The sequence below is a fragment of the Haliotis cracherodii genome, unplaced genomic scaffold (assembly GCF_022045235.1).
Source record: "Haliotis cracherodii isolate W230 unplaced genomic scaffold, xgHalCrac1.p SCAF_2, whole genome shotgun sequence".
NCBI classification, from domain to species: domain Eukaryota; kingdom Metazoa; phylum Mollusca; class Gastropoda; order Lepetellida; family Haliotidae; genus Haliotis; species Haliotis cracherodii.
Window position 1 is genome coordinate 82228232 of NW_027266275.1, and position 15770 is coordinate 82244001.

Here is a 15770-nt window from a genome sequence, read left to right on the forward strand (position 1 = left end):
TGTGGAAAACAGATGTCAAAAAGACCTGAACGTATTACGGGCAATTTCAGGCACATCTTGGGGCACATCGAGGGACACTCAGCTGGACCTCTACAAATCTCTTATCAGATCAAAAATTGACTATGGTTGTGATGCCTTTCACTCAGCATCAAATACTGTCTTGAGCCGCCTAGACAGAATACGATACAAAGCCCTAATGCTGGCCACAGGCGCAGCAACAGGCACCTCACTAGAAGCACTACACGTAGAAACGGGAGAACTCCCATTGAAACTAAGAAGAGAGCCGGCAATATTATCGTTCTGGGGACAAACATCAAACCCTTTGGTTAAAAAGATATAGCAAGACAAAACACTCGAGATGAAGCCCTAGCTCGACAAAAATCCCTCACTAAAGCCATCTGGGATATTAGTACGTGAACTCATTTGAAGTCACAATTGTGATGACATTCCGCCTCCAGAAAGTTACTACAAAGGGTTACACCCTCCCTGGACTTTAAAAACTCCTAAAGTTAACACTGCTTTAACATCAGAAGTCACTAAAAAAGAAAACCCAACCCTACTAAGATCAGTAGCTATCACTAAAATTCAAACTACCCGGGGCAGCTGGGCCCATATATACACCGATGGATCTAAGACTCCTATCAACAACAGTGCTGGTTACGGGATCCATATCCACAGTTCCAAACCCCAAGCACATTCAGTTCGCCTGCCTGATGGTCAGTCAGTATTCACGGCTGAATTGGAAGCAATTCATCATGCACTCAAACTCATACCGGAACTTCCGAAAGCAAAGGCAGTCATCCTATCAAACTCGCTAAGTGCACTTCAAGCCATCAGTGGCGGAAACTCAAACTCCAGGCCTTATACAGTCAACAATATTCTATACGAATATACAAAACTATCGGACCAAGGGCAGCAGGTGGAGCTGTGTTTGATCCCCTAGATATTCATGGAAATGAAAACGCAGACACACTGGCAAAGCTAGCTCTAGACAAAGCGGATATACAGCCTATTCCCTTTAGTAAACTAGAGATTTATAGCAAAATCAAAGTCTCAATAGCAGAAAGATGGCAAGCTCAATGGGACGCAAGTAAGATCGGCAGATGGCTACTGGTATACAAAATTCAACCCAAGGTCCAACAAAAGCCAAACTCATACTCAAATGAAAGGAAAATTGAAATTGCCATCTCATGCCTCAGACTCGGTCACAAAAAGCACTATGACAAGGTTTGTTCATCTTGCAATCAGGCTGAAACCATTGCTCACATGTTACTAGAATGTCAAGACCATGCCCCAGCCCGGGCTAGGTTAAAACAAGAATTGCAGTTAGATCCGCTATCTGTCATAAATGTCTTCAAGCCAAGAGATGCAATAGCGAAGACCAAACTAACTCTATTTCTGAGAGATGGACAGCTACTCGAACGTATATAAACAGAGCATCCAAGGATAAAAATGAAATCATATCAATATAAAAAAATTGAAATTATATTAATACAAAAACAGAAATTATGTGAATACCAAACTCATAATAGATATGTGTATCCTACTCACACACAGGAGTCCCAAAGAGGGACAGGTCAGCCGAAATTGCTTAGGCAGAAGGCGACCTCTTAAACAGTTAATGCAACAATGTGTTTGACGCTCATACATAGCAGACCTCTCTCTCACTGCCCAGATGGTTGTACCGACTCTGTGGCACCCTCAGCTATATTCTAAGATATCGAAAATTGTTCATTGTTTATTGTTATTGTAAATAAAATTGTGATTAGTCTCCTGTGACTCCAGCTCTTTGCAGACTAATTACCCCAAGAAAACCAGCAAGCCATTTGGAAGGTTTTGTTCATCTGAACAGAACCATAATAACACCTTGAGTCATTTCTTGCATCTATTAGTTGGTCTTTCTGTTTGCTTAAAAATTTGGTTCTTTTTGAATGAAGATTCTTTTAAAATGCGATCTTACTTTCATAAATAGTGAAATATCTAGGTTATTGCACCTGTGTGATCTTAAAGCCCTGTACCTTTGTTATTTGAGGTGATCTAGTTCATTATCCCACCATGGTGGTTGAATATTATTTCTCTGTCTTAAAACACTACAGTCTAATATCTTTGTGTGTTCTGCAGCTTGATGAAACATATTGACTAAGGCTGTAGCTGTATCTATGTTGTTGTATATCATATCAAACATAGTGGAATGTTACTGAAGATTAAGTTAGTGATGAAGCAGTGATTAAAGTATTTATTCCATGAAGTCTTAATCCATGTTTTTGTTTCTTGTTTGTCTCTGTTCCTTTCATTTGAAGTGCATGTAGGCAGATGCAATTTGGGTACAGTACTTGGACTTTGTTTTGCAATGTCAGTGTCAAGTGAAGAGTATAAAGGGAAGCGACAGGAGGTGTCAAATGTACCAACATCTGTCATGTATGGAAACAGTGATGGTCAGGCCATCATACAGTCTACAACAGTACTCCCAGTGTGAGGGATACATGGAAATTCACCTGCTGTGGCATGGAACATTCTGCCTTTTTTAAAGTATGAATACGAAAAGAGCGACACAATTCAACTTATTTAATGCCACAGTTATTGTACACTGAATAGTATTAGAACATCTTGGCAAATCAAACTGATAAATTGGATAATTATCGGATCCTGTATAAAGCCTAGATGATCAGCTGGTCAGAAACATTAACTATTTGTTTTGTTGACACCGAACATAGATTTACAAAATCAGAGCTGCAGTTTCTCCGGGATGAATGAATCAGAGTTGTTCAGGATTGATTCTATACCCCATGTATTGGTGCAACGTTAGAGTTATCTCTCTTGCATTGTGAATTGATCAGCCCTATTTTCAGACTGAGCTCTTACTATGTACGTATATGGCAACATACCGAAATAAAGCATCGTTGAATAAACAAAGGCTTTACACCCAAGATTTCACTATTATATAGGATTGCTGACTCGATAACTTTTTATAATAATTTGCAAGCAAGAGCCATCATAAGGTTATATCTTGGCTACAAATGTTAAAATGAAGCATGTGGTAAGCCCTAGGCCCTTTTTTCAGTTTAACATTATTTTTAAGTTTGCCATTGGCATCTAATTCATTTCTTAGTAATTATATCTATCTGTAACTAGTATTTTTGCATCAGCCACGGACCAAGTATTCTTTTCTTCTATCTTACTTGATTTGCGAAAACACAACAATATTAGTTTTGTCACCATTAATCTTAAGGTTATTTGTTGCACAAAATACACTTAGACCATCAAGTAACACTTGTAGTTTTGTGGGGGAATCAGCAAATAATACTAAGTCATCGGCAAACAACAAATGACAAATGTTTGATCCATAAGGTGTTGTATTATTACCATCAGATTTGATATAATGTGGAAGATCATTGATGAATATATTAAAAAATATTTAAAGGATTGTGAAATGCCCTTGTCAGTTTTCACTTTATATAAGATATCATGATATAATGATGATATACTGAAATGCATTGAAAACACACTAGCTTAAAGAGGGAAATTGATGCTAAACCAAATTTGATATAGTGTTGGCTGTGTACTACAATCAGGCTCAGGTAGCTTAGTTCCACATTAGTAATGACACGTGTCACTGGAAAGTAAACAAATTTAATGTACTGGAAATGAAACACACAAGGGTTCCAAAAAGAAAGTCAGTACCAGGTATGACCGCCCCTGGTTGCAATGCATGCCACACAAAGCCTTCTGGTAGACACTAACAGTCTCTGGATATCAGCTTGTGGTATCCTACGCCACTCACGTTGCAGGACAATTGCAACCTCTCTAACGTTGGAGATTTGAGGTCGACATGCAATGCGCTGTCCCAGTCAATCTCACAAGTGCTGGAGGGGTGATAGATCAGGAGATAATGCAGGCCATACCTTAACAGGTACGTTATTCTGTGTCAGGAAGTCCATAGAAGCACATACTGTAAGTACTCTGGCATTGTCCTGTTGGAAAGTATGCAGCTCAGTGTTGATGGAAACAGTGGACAATGTGACATCTGGTGTCCCTGTAGTAAACTGCATCAACACGACCTATGCATACATGTAGCTGTGTTCTGTCCTGAAAACTGATACCGCCTCAACCCATCACACTTCCGCTGCCCCATCAATCAGCCAGCACAACACAATCATCGTGATAACGTTCACCATTGTGATGCCATCCCCGTATAGGCCTGTCGGCGTTCTTGAGGTGAAATCTGGATTCATCAGGAAAGAGTACGCCATGCCAGCGTTGAAGTAACCATTGTCTGTGGCCCAGCAGCCATTGGCATGTTAACCAGTTGCACAAAGTCCCCGGCGTACAGTATCGGCGATGATAATTCCTCGTCGACCTACGATGGTAGCTGCTGTTTGCCCTCACAATCTGTTGGTCTTCCCTGGATGTTGTCACACGTTTTGGCCCTAGGCGTGTTAGTCTCTGGGACGTCCTGTCTGCTGAAATCATTGATTCAGTCTTGTGATGGAACCGGGGTGAATCCAAAACCTTGCTGCTGTGACCTTTGTTGCCATGCCTACTTCCATCATGGCAATGGCATGTCCCCTCCTCAAGTGTCCTGGCAGTGCATTCTCAGTGTTATTCAGCAGCTACAGCGATTATTACGTGGGTAGCCTTTGACAAAAATGCCATCTCTTTATACCCCATTTCTGCACGAAAAGGTAATGACATTTTGCATGCTTTGCACTTGTAAAAACATGATCTCTGTTGACTTCCTTAGCTCCTAGCCATGGGGTATTTTCATTGTTCTTTTCCAACTATCATGCTATTTTAATGGATTCAAGTTGGTGCGTTGTCAAAGCAGGTCAGTATATCATTTTTAATACATTTCCTGAGATTTTATTTGGTAGGAGTTGTGATCTCTCAACTGAATCAAAGGCCTTTAGAAAGTCTACAAAGCAAGTGTATATTTTTTTCTTTTTAATTTTTTTAGAATCTGTTAATGTCTTCAGAACAAACACATTATCTGATGTTCGGTAGCCCCAGAAGAAATCCATTTATTCTGATCCTGAGGAGCTAACAAAACACTTTCAACACAAATACAAAAATATCTTCTCCAAATCCTCTGCATTATTCATCAAGACATGGTGATATGAATATATGTGACAGTCTCAATAAACCAATAGCAGCTAATAAAACTCCTATTTGTCATGAATTGTTTTATGCAAATAAAAGTCCAGGAAAAGATAATACAAGTAAAGAACTTTTTAAATTAAATTAATTAAACTTTACATTATTTTTCGGTTACTGTTTTGATAGGGTTTCCAGTTGTTTCTGCTGATTTTATTTATATACACATTTACTTCTGAGGAACTTTTGTACTCTTTTTTTAAATTGAGGCCTATTTTTAATTGATGTGTTGTTTTTCTTATTGAACTTGTGATATTTTCCCTCCATATTACGTTTTGCCTCTTTACATTCAACATCCGACTATAGATTTTTTGTGTACATCTGATTTTTTTTGCAAGGCTTTGTTTATATTTTGTTGATGGTTTCTAATATATCAGAGAAGGCATCAAAGAGTGTGGGTTGGAGAACACCCGTTTCTGGAGTAGAAACAAGACTCAAAAACGTAAAGTGCTTCGTGGAAAAACGCACATGAAATCCGTAATTCAAAGGCCAGCTGGGTCTTCCAAATCCATGCACTAATCAGTCGAGCCTGGGTTATCAAAGGGGCAACATGTCCATTATTCTTGGTAAGGGATGTTGTTGGGCTCGGCTCAAAGCTGATCTTGAGTAGGCCAGACTGTTGTCAAATGGGCAACAGGGGAAACTAGTCCCTGTAAAGGACATTGAACTTTATATTGAACAGAACCAACCGTTAGCAAAACCAAAAAACATGTCTCCACTGTTTGGGAGACGTTTGAAAATAAATTTGTATATACTTGTGGGTTCATTAAAGGTGTAAAATATAATTTGTCTTGTCATTTTGGATGCTGAATTAATCATCACTTTAAAGTGCTTCACATTCAGAACTATCTAGTGGGCGGGAGTTGAACATAAAATTGTTCGAGGCCAGTAGACTAATTAACAGTATTACAGTGATCCCTCGTTAATACCGCTGTCATCGGGGTCCAAGAAACCTGACCCCACATTATAGGTAACAGCGTTGTACAGATATTCATTGCTGAGGTTCACATTACGTAATGATGGTAGTGAATGGAACAGTGGCACAATTATTTCAGTTGCATTAAACATATAGATCTATGTAACACTGATCGTGGATGATGATTCAAAATGCATGCGTAAAAAAATAAAAATACTTCTATTAATCAAAGCAGTCTGTATTATTTCATGACTGGATGTTATACATGCAGAATCTAAATATGTGTTGTTATATCTTAAGTCTTTCGGAAGAAAATTGGTCCGATCGCCGACCTACTCACATTATCGATCGATGACAGTACATTACAAAGCTGAACAAGACTTGGACATGGACATAACGTGTGTAATTACACGGTTACATGAGCAATTTATAAAAATCAAACAAACACAAACGTAGATTTGAGTGGATGAGAGATATATTTAGTTCTATTATCAATGATAATTATGCACAGGGATAATGTTGCGTTGATACACTCATACCGTGCAACCGGTGCGTGTACATGAGGTTTTGTTTACTGATTTTCATTTGTTTCTGACTGTCACATTCCTCTGTCCTCTGTTTTTCTAAGTGCCGCAATAAAAGCTCGGCCAAATTAATGGCATCTCGAACGGAGGGTGCCATTGGCTGAACACTGTTTTCACTGTCACTGTTTTCATCCTCTTCATCATCGATGATTTCGACGGGCATAGCTGCGGCAACAAACTCTTGGACATTCAGAAGTTCGGCAATCGGGAGGTCGTCTTCGCAAGCGTTCCACATCATGGCCGTCTCTGGGGATACATCGATGCTGTTCTCCTTAGCATAGTCACGGAACTTTCGTACAGCATCGGTGACATCTTCTTCTTGAAACCCCATGAAATCTCCGTCAACCCAGAATGCTGGCCCAAGTCCCTTCATCCAGCAGTTGTTGATGGTGGCTGGCGTCACCTTCATCCAGGCTTTGTCTGTGTGAAGAACAGCATCCTTCACTGTGACTATCTTCAGGAACGCAACAGGGTCTTATCCTCTTTCCACCAACGCACTCACACTTGTATGCTTTTATTCCCTTGGTCGAGTTGTTGAATAAGGGAGGTTGTGTTTTCGGCAATAGGAATGCCTTTATGAGTCCATCATGTGACTGCAAAGTATTTGCTTGGGGATGGGCGGGGCAGTTATCCAATAGGAGGATGGCTTTCTCTTCCAAGTTCCATGATCGGAGATGGTCACGGACAGCTGGAACAAACTTGCGAAAAAAACAATCTTAAAAAATCTTGGCTGTCATCCGAGCATTTGCAGAGGCGCTGTAGTTTGCGGGCAGTGTTTCTCTGTTCACGTGATGAAAGCAACTGGGATTCTGGGCACTGCCGATCACCAAAGGCTTCAACTTGTGAGTCCCAGGCTTGTAACACGTGAGCAAAACTGTCACCCGTTGCTTGGCGGACTTGAACCCAGTCTGCTTGTCTTCTTTGGTGCCTAGGTTCTTGTCTGGCAACAGCTTGTAGTACAGGCCGGTCTCGTTACAGTTGTAAATCTGCTCTTTGTTGTACCCCTCGGACTCAATCAGCTCTCTTAGGATGGCGGGAAACGCGTTAGCAGCGTCGGGGGCAGGCGATCTTCGCTCCCTGGTCACTGTAAATGACTTGATTCCATGTCGTTTTTGTAATCTCCACAACCAGCCTGTGCTGGCCCTGAATGTGTCGTCAGGGCCATGAATATCTAGGGACAGTTTCTGACCCTGAATTTTCACTATTTCCCCAGATAGTGGTATGCCACCATTTCTGCTTTGCGTGAACCACGCAAACAGCGCTGCATCCAGTGTAGAGTCAGTTGCCCCTTTATTTCGCTTCTGCAATACCCCGATCTCGTGGGTCTCAAATGCAAGATCTTGAAGTTTTTTTTCTTCTTTTAGCCATCCACGTATGGTCCCTGCTGGAATCCCAGTTGAACAACTGACGCCAGCTTGCGATTCACCCTCTCTCACCCGCCTCACAATCTTCAACTTTTCTTTAATAGTGTATGCCTGTCCCTTAGATGCCATGGTTGCCATGATTGAAATGGTAAAGACTAATGAACTAAGATTTATTTTATACCCTTCGTAATTACACTATTTAAACAATAAAGTTCCAGTGTTTTTTTTAGGTCTCTCACGGTTACTCACGTCCGGATTAAATACCGGAAGCCATTGTTTCTATTGTTGTTATTGCATTACACGCGGCCAGTTTGAAGTTCGAAGACATCTCACATGTTGTCTTACCAATCACAACAAGCTGAGATGAGTATTTAATCAAACAATGCAGCTTATGTTTGTTGTTGCTGTGATTTGATTTTATATAATGCCAGATCTGTGTACGATATGTTTTTTCACTAACGGAACAAAAGGCAGAATGGTTTCGATCACATGCAGCCGGATACAATGAACGTAATTGTTTTACAATTACACTCACGTGTACTTTGACTGGGAATTAAATCTCATTAATTTATTTGTAACTCTATTTGCTTTAACACGCTTTTAGGGGGAAATTCTTCATGCATTTTTGGGAGCCATGGTTTACCCCGCCATCTAATGGATTCAGTATTTTGGAGAAAAAATAATCAAATATTATGCGCAGAAAAAAATTACACCGTACCCCTTCAGCGAATTCCAGTAAACGAACGGGTGATGAGAAACTTGGTCAGTACAAATTTGAAATTTGAGATAAAAAATCACCAGACATGTTGATTTACCGTTTAAATTGTATTTTTCGTTCTGCTAGGCATTGTTTTACATCCAGGGATTAAGATTACCTTGTGTATTTGCTCGTAAACTAAGCCGTAAACAGCAATCAGCTGTACACACATTTTCTTGGAATCTACCAGTGATTCGGTCAAGTCACACCCAATGATACAACTTTACACAATTTTAATGCAAGGATCGAAAAAAGTTGTATCTGAAACTATTTTTTTTATCTGGAATGAAATATTCATATATCTTGTTATTTTAGTTGCAGCTTTTACTAAATAATAATAACTCTAAGCGAAGCAGCTGATCGCTATTGCCGGTTATTTTTTTTTTCATGGACCAATCTGACCAGTCACCATCGAGGCTCCCACGCATGTGATCGCGAGAACTACGTGGTCAACCAATGCTTAAAAGAACATCATGCTTCTGTCCTAAAAAAAAGACTCTAAATCTGCTATCTCTGACCACACATTCCCTCTTAGTAATCCTTGTGTTAATCCCATACCCATCAACCCCATCTCTTGTATAAACTTGTCTTATCATAACTACCTAATCAATCAGTGTACATCAACCATATCTGTAATATAAACATCTATTGTTATGTATATAGATCATGCTCATACCTAGTTTGTACATCATTTGCTTGATAACGATAATCTACACCGAAACGTCGCCCAATTGTAATAAAGAAGTTGCTCATCCATAACAATTTTGTTACCATTCCAACTTCTAAATGCCACTCAAAGAAGTGGTCACAGGTAGTTACATATGCAACAAATATTACTAAAGTTCAAGATTAAAAATCCCATAGTCTTGTGTAGTTCAAAATAAGTGTTCAAAACACATCAAAAAGAAGTTCACAAATAACCCTACAAACTTTGTCTAAATATAGATGTTTTCAATTCATCGCATCGTTTGGATTTGCCAAGTCATTTCTTGGAAATCGAAGATGCCATTTCCATTGCAGGGGTGACAGGGGTGACAGGTTTAAAAATGCTAAACGAATATATTTCTACAACACACTTTATGAATTAACATTCTACTATATATTTTACATGGGTAAGTCTTATTAGCTAGTTATAGTCTGGTCATTTTGGTCAAAATAAATGGCCAACCTCAAGAAAATTGCAACAGAATTAATTCATACTTTATGTTATTTGGTAGCATGTCAGCTTTCAGGAAAAAAAAGTCTACCAAAATCAACTCATGGGAATGACCTTTCTTAAGGTCACAAGATATAGGCCTATATAATTCGTATTTTCGTATTCTTGGATATTTGTAGGAAGGAAGAGATTCAAATTTATTATAGCTTTCTTTCTAATATAACTAAATTAAAGAACTATCTGGGTATACAACTTTTATTTACTTTATAAAAAATATCACAGGGACAATTTAATTCATTATAATAGTTCATGGTCAAATAGAGGACATATATGAAGAGTGGCCGAGAAGTTAAATGTTGCCATAGATTTTCAAATATTGGAATGAAGTCATACATATTATATTCAAATGTAAGATAATCACACTTCATATATCATTTTAAGAACTTAATGTACTAATTGTGGAAGAAATCACCTAATTGTGTGTGTGTGTGTGTGTGTGTGTGTGTGTGTGTGGGGGGGGTGGAACACTCATACATAGCCATTTCTAATTGTAGCCAGTGACAGTCTGAGTTAACAATGAGCAAGCCTCCAAGCCTCCTACTGCTATTTTGTGTTATTTGGATGCAAGTTTTGACGTTTATATATTGGCTTAGACAATGGATGATTTTGATAAGTCAAGTGTCTTTCAATACAAGTTTTACAATTTCGTTCAAGTAATACTATTTTGTCTGTAGAAACGGGTCGTGGTAAGTATATTGGTTGCATATTTCAGAAGTTAAATTTTTTGTGTTGTATAATGCCGCACTCAGCAATATTGCAGCCATATGACGGCGGCCAGTAAATAATCGAGTCTGGACCAGACAATCCAGTGATTGACATCATGAGCAGCAATCCACACAATTGGGATCAGCGAGTCTGACCACCCGATCCCGTTAGTAGTCGCCTTTTACGGCAAGTATATATGATACTGTGATGTTGTTGTGCTAGATGTAAATAATATAACGTAGCTGTAGTTTCGAAAGATAATCCAGTAATAAAACACTTACAGAACAATAATCATCTTTAATGTCAATTATATCATGTATGCTATTTCACATATCACTTTAATACATTGTAATTTGTATGTGTATCATGTTTGGGAGAGGCATTCAGATAAGCAAAATTTGCTTGTTTGCCAATCCCTCCACTTTATGGAAATAAATATGTTAATATCATAAAGAACTGGAACTTGGTAATGCATTGGTAGTTGGCCGACTATAGTTTATTCTGGTGAAAGGGGCCCCGGCGAAACTCATGTCAGCCGGTTATCTATTACTGTCGCTGATACGCTGAGTGAACACAGGCTATACTGACTATAGATTCATTTATTTTAGTGAGCGAATCTATTGAGTATAAGTACAAGATAATCATAGACTATTGCATAGCATAGCAATATGGCAAACGCTCAAGTGAGTGCGTATGGTTTTACGCCGCTTTTAGCAATATTCCAGTTATATCAAGGCGGGGGACACCTGAGTGAGTGAGTTGGGTTTGACGCCGCTTTTGACATTATTCCAGTTATATCACGGTGTGTCAGCCTAATGTGGAAGAAAAGCCCGAAGTGATGCAGGTCTTAGACGTTTACCTCCTCGGTGAAATCCACGAGCACGGGTATGGTATCTAGAAACGTAATCGGGGCGAACCGGTATTTGAACTCACAATCATAGGTTTCTGGGGTGCCCAAGGGATGAACTCTGCACAGTGAATAGCGGCGCCTTAGACGATTGGGCCCAAACTCAACATTCGGGAAAATGGTTAATTCCCGCATCAAAAAAGATAAAAACCAACGAGGAGAATATGGCATCTACGGGTTGCCGTACATCAAGAAGAGCCCGCAAAGGGAGATAATTCGTAGTGATCCTGCTAGTGCCTTGGAAAATATTCAGAGAAAAACAACGATAACGGAGCCGTAGTATTTTATGGTAAGTTGACAAATACACATTCATTTAAAAATGTAATTAATAATGATGAAAATAATAGCAGTTGACTTCCAATATACTTCTAACATGCCCATCAACCATACATTGTGTAGCGTCGTCTGCTATGCAACTGCGGCCGCACCAGCAGAGAACATGTGTGTCAAACACGACCGATAACCATATTCCTGTCTTTTATAAATTCATCCAACATTGTTACAATTATTAGAAACATAATTATGTGAAAAGTTATATCGAAGGGGACCCTCCTTGATAAAATAAAAAATGTATGGAAGCCCATGAGTGACATGATGTATAATCATTTGCGTAATGAGTACGTAATTTGCAATTCATTAAATTCATTACGTTTTACAACCAATCTTGACAATATTGATATCGGAACAAGTTACCTATTTCTAAAATACCCGATATTGACATTTCTCGTCTTGAGTGCATTTGTTTTACTGTTAAAAGTCACAAAATTAACTCTTTTAACCGGCTTGTAACTTTTTTTTGTCTGGGAAATTGGTGAAAAACGGAACCAGGAAAATTCAGCAAATACAGATGTAATTACTTGAAATATACAGGAATTTAAACAACTTTACTCTCTTTTGGCACGATGCTGTAAGACATTTTTTCTTCTTTCAGAATTACGGCTACCATTCTGGAACGGCATGATCTCAGACAACAGCTAACAGCTCCAGTGGATTCTGTCTCCGTTTCTTGACTTGAAACTAAATTTGTAGCAGGAGTAGACCAAATACTGTCCCCAAAGATTGTTTGGAATACAGTGAGGCACTTGTGTGTTTATTCGTCGAAGGGCCGGGTTCGATTTCCCACATGGGTGCAATGCGTGAAGCCCATTTCTGGTGTCCCTCGGGGCAATCTCATTAAAATCAAATCTTTGTACTCGCTACCGCCAAACAAAGATCTGAGGACATCCCATTAGAGGTCGCATCAGATCGAGCTTTCATCCGACCAATCAGAGCATCGCTTACCAGATCATGAAAGTGACAGTCGGAACGTGTTTTCTAATCATGCAACCACGAAATATTTGACACGGGGTATTCCGAACGACAGTTACGGGTTTTATGATTATATCCATACAATCTAGGCCATCTATACGCCATTCAAGAGTGTTCTTCTTATTAGTTTTAATTTTTTATATCTTAATCGAGAAAACGTCAAAATATGTTTCGAAGCGTAGTCGCCAGTTTGAAACTAGTGTCGTAAAGCTCGAGAAAGCTGCCTTCTGATTGGCTAATGTCGATTTCTTGTCAGTCATTTCATTGGTCGGTCAAAATTCGAGAAAGGTCGTTCTGACGTGACCCGTAATGGGACAAACGTATAATACAAACTCAAATACATTCAATTAAAAGGAAAAAGTCGTAAAATATTCTGTTGCAATTTTCTTGATGTTAAATAACAGAATGACAGACTATTAGCAATTACCCCCAGTAAATAATAAAAAATCAAAATAAATGCCTCTCTACCCCTAACTTGGATGTGGCAGAACTTGACCTATATCACCATCACAATGGCTGACAATGTTCTTGTTTGCACTGCCTCGGACAATTAAGTTACATGAAACAAGATGACCCAGATGTATGATATGGTTCAACATTAAACTTCTAGATTTACTGGGAATGGGCCAGCTGGTACAATGCCTTAGTCTGCAGACGACCCAGCTATTTTGACACGAAGAATCTGCATGGTTTGTCCTATCAATTTCAAGATTTCACAGATTCAAAGCCATCTGTGAAACCAATGAGACTGTTGTAGCCCAGAAATAGTGGTTCGTGTATGATTTTCTTGATTGTGTGTGTTCTGAAATGAAAAGAACCATAGAGCATGTCCGCAACACTTTCAAAAACATTTCTTTATCAAAAAGATATGCCTTTATTAAAACTTTTAATGTCATCATCGATGCAGTCAGGGTTGCCGCCTAGAAAGCCAAAAACATCCAATATCAAACTACCATGCTTCTTCTATTAGATGCTATGCCATCTTTCAATTTCACGAGAGGCATTGACTCGGCACGTATTAGCGACGTGGCTTGTATTAGAGACCCAGCGTGTAATAGAGGAAACATAGATACGTTTAATAGTTCATATGGGGGGGGTGTGTGTGTGTGATCACTCGGCAGCCATTTTTTATGAATCGATATGTATAGGCTATTGATGTATTCACACAAACTTTTGTTTGTGAAAAGGCTTACTATATTTGAAAGGGGTTTCTGTAGCAAACAAGAAAAACTTTTTTAATCAATCAAAATCAAGCATTCATCAGTGTCATGGTAGAATTTGAAGTAATGAATGTTGTTTATAAAATTCTACGAAGATCTAGGTTAAAATATGAAATGAAAATGAGAAGCATGATTATCCTGGGAGGAAGCGTCGACCTACCTACAAGATTATTGATTCCGTTTCTCTTGGTGATAGAAATAACTTTTTATGAGTAAGAGCAAATTACCAAGATTCAGGTCATCTAATGTAAGTGGCAGGGAGCAAATGAAAAGATGGAATAAATTATCAGTCTTGTCATGCCAATATATTTGGAAAACTCCTGCTTGATTGGAATGTTCTGATTAAGAGTTTTCTGGCACCTACCAGTCTGACATAGTATTTGGTTTTCATCTTGTGTTCCAGTGACTCATGAATTTTGTTAGTAATCCAAGTCATTTCAGACAAGAAGAGTTTGACAGCACAAATTGAATCTACTACTTGAGGGAATGGAAATTAGCTTTTATTGAGATAAGCTTACGACTCATGTCGCATGATGTTAAACATTATTTCGGTGGGAGGAGCTGAAATTATCAAAGAAAGTATTTTGTTAGTTGTCCGAGAGTGGTGAAAGGGTTTCTCTCTGTATATTGAAAGTCTGGATCAGAAGAGTGTTTTGAGTTGATCAAAAGTTTTATCAGACTCTTGTGTTGTGTATAAAAAACAGAGGCTACAGAAACACATTTGTGTGTAAGGAGAGGTGAGAATAAGTGGCCAAGGTAGAAAGGGTATTGTACCCGACACCTACGGTTACAATATGATATAATCTCTTCTGACGCCACAATGAAAGGTGATGGAAGACCAGTTAGGGGTGTGAGTGAGACTCAAGTAATCCAGTGTGTGTAGCTCAGAGACCCTAGCAGCAGTAGCCATGGCTAATAAGGCTGCTTTCTTTGATTTTTTGAGAAATGTGGAGGAAGCGAGAGGTTCAAAGGGTTCTGTTAGAAGAGCTGATAAATCCACTGATGGGTTTCCTTTTCCAAAAGGAATGAACACATTTAAAAGACAGGATGATTGCTGATCGAAAAGCCGTCATGTCGGAGAATTGAATGAAGAGCGGATCAATATCCGGTGATTGTGCCATGCCGAGACTTGTTATACTGACGAAGATGTACAAGGAAGTCAGCAACCATAGGGATAGTAGCGGCAACATTTCCTAATCCAGATCATCATCGCCGTCCAGATTGTCATAAAGGAGAAAGCAAGCCACGCCTGTAGAGGCAAGATTCAGAGAATCTGGAGGCCTGCATTCTTTGTGTGATAGCTTCCAGGCGGTGAGATTTAGGTTGGGAAGGTCTTGTAGACAAGGTCTGATCTGGGTTGATGCAGAGGATCTCTGCGGAACGGTATTGGGAGAGGATCTGCCATTAGTAAGGCCAGGAATCTGTGAAACCATGGTCTTTTGGGCCAGATCGGGGTGATGGTACAGTCTGTTAGTTCTATTTTCCTTCCTTGTCTAGAAGAGACCATGGAGGAAACGCAATCCATAGACAGATTGTCTAATCGTAGAACTCTCAGACCTGGTACCAGACTGACGTAGACTGGGAGCAGATGATTCAGACAAGTCGCAAACAGATCCATATCGATGTGATCTGAGTGAAGACA

General features: G+C 39.2%; 1 protein-coding gene across 1 annotated transcript; it reads right to left on the reverse strand.

Annotated features, from left to right (window-relative positions):
- Nucleotides 1-7367: 7367 nt before the first annotated feature.
- On the reverse strand, nucleotides 7368-8144 carry LOC139467850 (tigger transposable element derived 5-like). Its single transcript, XM_071249350.1, has one exon. It carries the CDS (start codon nucleotides 8142-8144, stop codon nucleotides 7368-7370), a length of 777 nt encoding a protein of 258 aa, XP_071105451.1.
- Nucleotides 8145-15770: the final 7626 nt, after the last annotated feature.

Excerpts from the sequence above, each read along its gene's own strand:
- LOC139467850 (XM_071249350.1), bottom strand. The coding sequence starts at position 8,144 with ATGGCATCTAAGGGACAGGCATACACTATTAAAGAAAAGTTGAAGATT.